The sequence below is a fragment of the Alligator sinensis genome, unplaced genomic scaffold, assembly GCF_000455745.1.
Source record: "Alligator sinensis unplaced genomic scaffold, ASM45574v1 scaffold297_1, whole genome shotgun sequence".
Taxonomy (NCBI): Eukaryota; Metazoa; Chordata; order Crocodylia; family Alligatoridae; genus Alligator; species Alligator sinensis.
Genome location: NW_005841848.1, coordinates 381,174 through 386,173, shown reverse-complemented (window position 1 = coordinate 386,173; position 5,000 = coordinate 381,174). Strand labels below are relative to the sequence as shown.

Here is a 5,000-nt window from a genome sequence, read left to right as displayed (position 1 = left end):
TGCCTGTAGTGCTTAAGGTGTCTATGGCAGTTTTTGTGCTGGTGTGTTTTGTATAATTCCTAGTAAAGGAAGTTATCTAGGCTGTACACTTCTAATGATATGGTAAAAAAGACCAAAACAAATTTTGGATTGGGAGAACTCTTATGAAAGAATAAATTATGGTAGCAAATTTGACAAGTCTTCAGCCTTGGCATTGAAACTGAGATTATACACTATATGAGCAAGCAAAAATGTGGTGTGTGAAGTGGCAACTATGCATTATGGTTTATATAGTGTCTGCCACATTTTACTAATTCTTCACCACTGTAAATGAGTAAACCACTTTCCTTGAAGCAGTGGAATTAAGTATATTTACATATACCTGTATAGATATTTTTACTTGTGTATTTATCCACAGTAATCATAAGATTAAGAGGAAAAGTGTTAAGTGTGCCAGGCTTTTGCCGTTTTGTAATTTTTTACAATAGACATATGAACAGAGAGAGAAACTCCTTCTAGGTTTTTAGGTTAAGTTTAATGGTATTGTTGTGAAAGTACAGTCTCATAACATCTTGATTTGTGGTGGTTAGATGGCAGCACTGAAGCAAACTTCTCAGGAAGCAAATTCACGTATAGCACAAATAGATGAAATTCCTGTTGACTTCAGTAGGAGTAGTGCACTGTGACTCCAAGTTTGAATTTGATTCTCATAAATCCCAGATTTTTTCAGACTGGTTTGTTTTATCTCTGAGAATTAGCTCATAGTCTTAGAACAAAAAACACTAAATGGATGCAGCATCCTCAAATACCACAATTCTAAGCGCTACCAAATAATTAGTTGCAAGTGGGAATCTGCTTTTTTGTGTCTGTTGTCTGTATTTTACAGCATGCATTTCTGAAGGCTTTTTATTAGCATAATTTATCCAGTGTTTCTTTACAAGGACATTAGCTTTTGTGATTATTGTGGTCATTTTGACTCTGGAACAACATTAGTTATATATTCAAGTTTTGTCGTATTGCTTGTACTAGCTTGTTTTAGCACCTCAGTCTTAATAAAAATTAATAAATAATTTTCACATTTAATTTAGATGATCTTTATGAACATCAAAAAATAGATGTTCTTTCTTTCTAAAGGTTAAATTTAAAAAGTTTAAAAAATAATAATTGTATATTTCTTTCTCATAAAATTTGTGACTTCACATTTCCTTCATAGACTACTAGATTGTTCAAGCAGAAATATATATTTTTAAAGTGTTTACTGTTAAAACATATTTGGGATTTGATCTCTTAATCCTTGTATCCTTTTGGTGCAAGGAACTGTGATATCCTGAGAACATACAGCAATACAATTTTTTTTTTATGAATGCTTGCTTTTATTTCCAGAAAGGAAAGGAAAATTATGTTTTGAAGGTTGCAAACTTGGAATGGTGACAAGCAACTTGAGTAGGTACTGGTTAGCTCAAGCAATGCCTTTAACCATGCATCTCAACAGCCATTGAGTGCATATCTGAGGCTCATACATCAGGTTTCTCTTACATACACACAAAACACACACTTGCTGTATGCCTTTCTCTCTCATATGCACAAGCACACACGGATATATAGCATATACACACAGGGAAAAAAAGTAGTAACCACAGAAGGACCTAAAAGAAAAACATTTTTCAGTTGACAAAATAAATTTGTTTATATGATTATTTTCAAACTTTGAGTTTAAAATAGGAAAGATTGAAAACATACTGTTGGTCTAAAGAGCTTAAAGGTCTAAGATTATGTTCCTTGTTTGGTGGAGGGTCCTGCCTTTGTTTTTCTGGTACAAATAAACTTTTCTTAGAAGAAAAAAATCTAAAAGAAGAGGTTTCTTTATCCTAACAGAAAGCATTATACATAGCTTTTCTAGTCTAAATATGTATATGGTATAAAACATCTATTGCTTTAAGATGCTTATTTTTTATGTCTATTTTAATCACATCTTGTGAAACAGTCTCAATAGGTTTTTCCACTCGTAACATTATGACACTTGATAAGATGATTGATTATGAAGTGTTGAGAGCCCTACCATGTGATCATTTATTTTTAAATACATATTTATACTAGCCAATGTTTAAATCTCTTGCAGTAATACATAAGAGATGTGAAACATAAAGCTTGAGTCTGATCAAATCTGATGCCTCTGGAAATAGAGTGCCACAGTACTGTGGTCTTAAAATAACAGATTCTTACTGAAACTGGAACTTTACAGTTATAAATATTATGTAAAAATTATGGTCCATCTTTGATACAAAATAAGAAAAGATGTACAGCTGCAATGCAGGTGTTTGATGGTGATATCTTTCTTTCTCTGTTCAGGTGCCTGTGTCAGTGGCCATGATGACTCCCCAGGTGATCACCCCTCAGCAAATGCAGCAGATTCTTCAGCAGCAAGTATTGTCTCCACAGCAGCTTCAAGCACTTCTTCAACAGCAGCAAGCAGTTATGTTACAGCAGGTAATGTGGGTTACCTGCTTTGGATCGTTAGCCTAACCGAGAGAATCTTCACAAGTATTAGCTCTACTTCTAAGTCTTATTTTCTCGTATTTCATGATTCTTTCTTACAGTAATGGTATTGAAATCAATGTAGAACTTTTTAGTCTGTACATTTCTTATTCTAATTGCAAGTGTGTGAAATTTTACTTGCACATTTGAAACACTTCTGAAATACTGTAATCACAGTAGCAAGTACATTATTAAAACTGAGCAAGTCGACATTTAAATTTTCAGGTACTCAGACAGTTTAGTTGTAGGCATGGCAAAGGAAGTGTAAATAGATTTTTAGAAAATTGTTGCTTTAAAATTCATAACTCTTTAGTGCTCCCTTTAATCATATGAATGGAATGTGGTTATGAAATTTGAACTTGCTGACTTTGTATCATCAAGGAGATTTTTTTTTTTTTGGTTTTGCTTCCGAAAATTTGACCCAGTAGAGATTAGAAAGAGGAAGGATGATTATTCTTTCCTGAGCACAGAATAAATCTGGTAGCTATGCCATGAATCAATGAACTTGTTGTTCTTACAATAGTGTCAGTGATCAGAAGAGCAATATAATATAAAAGATAATTTCAAGTGGATTTTTGGGTATGTGCTTAATTACTATAGACAATATAATGTGTCTGTTCATCTTAGTTCTTGTATGTTTAAGCACTTTGATATCTGCTATCATGATCATTTCAGGCAATTCACTTTCAATTGTAAGCCTGGCATCCTGCTAAACACACTGACAGATTAATTAACTTTTTTCCACCCTAAGAAATGGACAGTTTTGTTTGGCCTTCCTGACTTGTTGGTTTCTTGCAAGTGGCTGAGCACAGCTTCTAATTTGTTAGTTATGAGGAACTTCACTATAATAATTTGGGGAGTAAATTAGGTTCTGCTGCATTCCCTTTAGAATACAGATTTTCTATACCCTTTTGTTTAGGATGTTTTGGAATCTGCATTGGAAAATTTCAAAGCCGCCTTGGAAAAAAATGTATGTAGATCTGCCTCTTCAAATCAAACCATTTTTTTTTGTTATGAGGTGAATCTTAATGGCTACTCTACCATATGCCAATCTAGAAGAGTTTAGGAGATTTATAATACTTGAAACTTTTGCCTTTATTTATTAAAGTCAAAATGGTTTATTCAGCAACAACTACAAGAGTTTTACAAGAAACAGCAAGAGCAGTTACATCTTCAGCTTTTGCAGCAGCAGCAACAGCAGCAGCAGCAACAACAGCAACAGCAGCAGCAGCAGCAGCAGCAACAGCATCCGGGAAAGCAAGCAAAAGAGGTAAGAACCGAGGAACTCATTGACGCATGCACTTGGTTTCTGAGAAGGGGCATGAAAAAGACCAGAACAGTTTCAAATATATTTTTATGATAGATTCTTGCTGTCAAAGATGCATTCTCATGTTTTTACTGAGTTTAATAATAGGTCCTGTTACATGTTCAAATTAAAGCTGGATAGAAACCAGCTAGAGAGTTGTTACACATTTTCAAGCACTAACTTTATAGCTGCTTGACTCCTTTTTATAGGTGCATGGTCATTTTTATTCTATGATGATTACTTTGCACATGTGGCTGGTCTAACTTTATTGCACAATTAACTAGTTAATTGTGTAATTTATGTAACGTGTAGCAGGGGTCATCATGACAGTAGAACTCTTGAGCTTCTCTTTTCTGTAGCCGGAGATTTAAGAATTGCAATCCAATGCCGCCGTCTAATGTTCAGTAATGAATTGCAGTGTACAAAGAGCAATCTGTGTGCTGGACAAAGTACTGATTATCTGGTATTCACAGAGAATGTAAGTTGGTGAAGGAACCTTACTTTCCTCTCTGGTACAGCTCAGAGAGCATGCAAATTTAGCCCATTGTTTAAAAAGAAAAAAAATGGTTGAGCACAGTTTTCAAAGTCGCAGGCCCCTGATTAATGAACTGCTACTGTAGGTTTGGAGTGGCGAGTAGAAAGTTACAGTTTGATGTGCTCATAAATCAACCTGACAAGCTGGCTTCTCAGGCCTAGCTTGCACTTGTCAGCAAACTGCATCAAATATAAACATAATACAAACAAAACATGTTGAAGTAGTTAAATTGATCAGCAGGTATCCTAGACGTTGTCTTCAAGCTGCCCATTATGCAAACGTACAGGAAACAGTTCTGACCTCCTGAGGCTTTGTTTCTGTTTGGATTTGTGAATAGAATTTCAGACAGCCATCAACTACGGAATAGAAATTGCTCCCTTATTTCTCCGGAGGCTTTGGGCAATCCACATGACTTGCTCCATTATGCAGTCTGTTTTCCAGTGAGCGCATCAGAAGTTTCTCTTTTCCCCAAACTAAAAAGGAAAGGTCTTCCACAGCAGCTTGTCTTTCTCTGAAGTGTGACTGCCTTCTTATACCCTCCTGAGTCTAAAGAACTCCAGTTTGTCTTGTAATGCCTCACAAAATTGGAAGCTATACTTTTGCTCATAATAGGGCACTTCTTTGCCTTGAATGTAATGCTGGTTT

The 5,000-nt window shown here is 35.1% G+C and overlaps 1 protein-coding gene across 1 annotated transcript in view; it reads left to right on the top strand.

Moving 5' to 3' along the window:
• Window positions 1–5,000, top strand: part of FOXP2 (forkhead box P2) — a 665,435-nt gene that overhangs the window by 596,042 nt on the left and 64,393 nt on the right. The window contains 2 exon segments of the mRNA XM_025208808.1: window positions 2,329–2,466; window positions 3,641–3,784. Of these exon segments, the coding sequence (XP_025064593.1) occupies window positions 2,329–2,466; window positions 3,641–3,784 (282 nt within the window).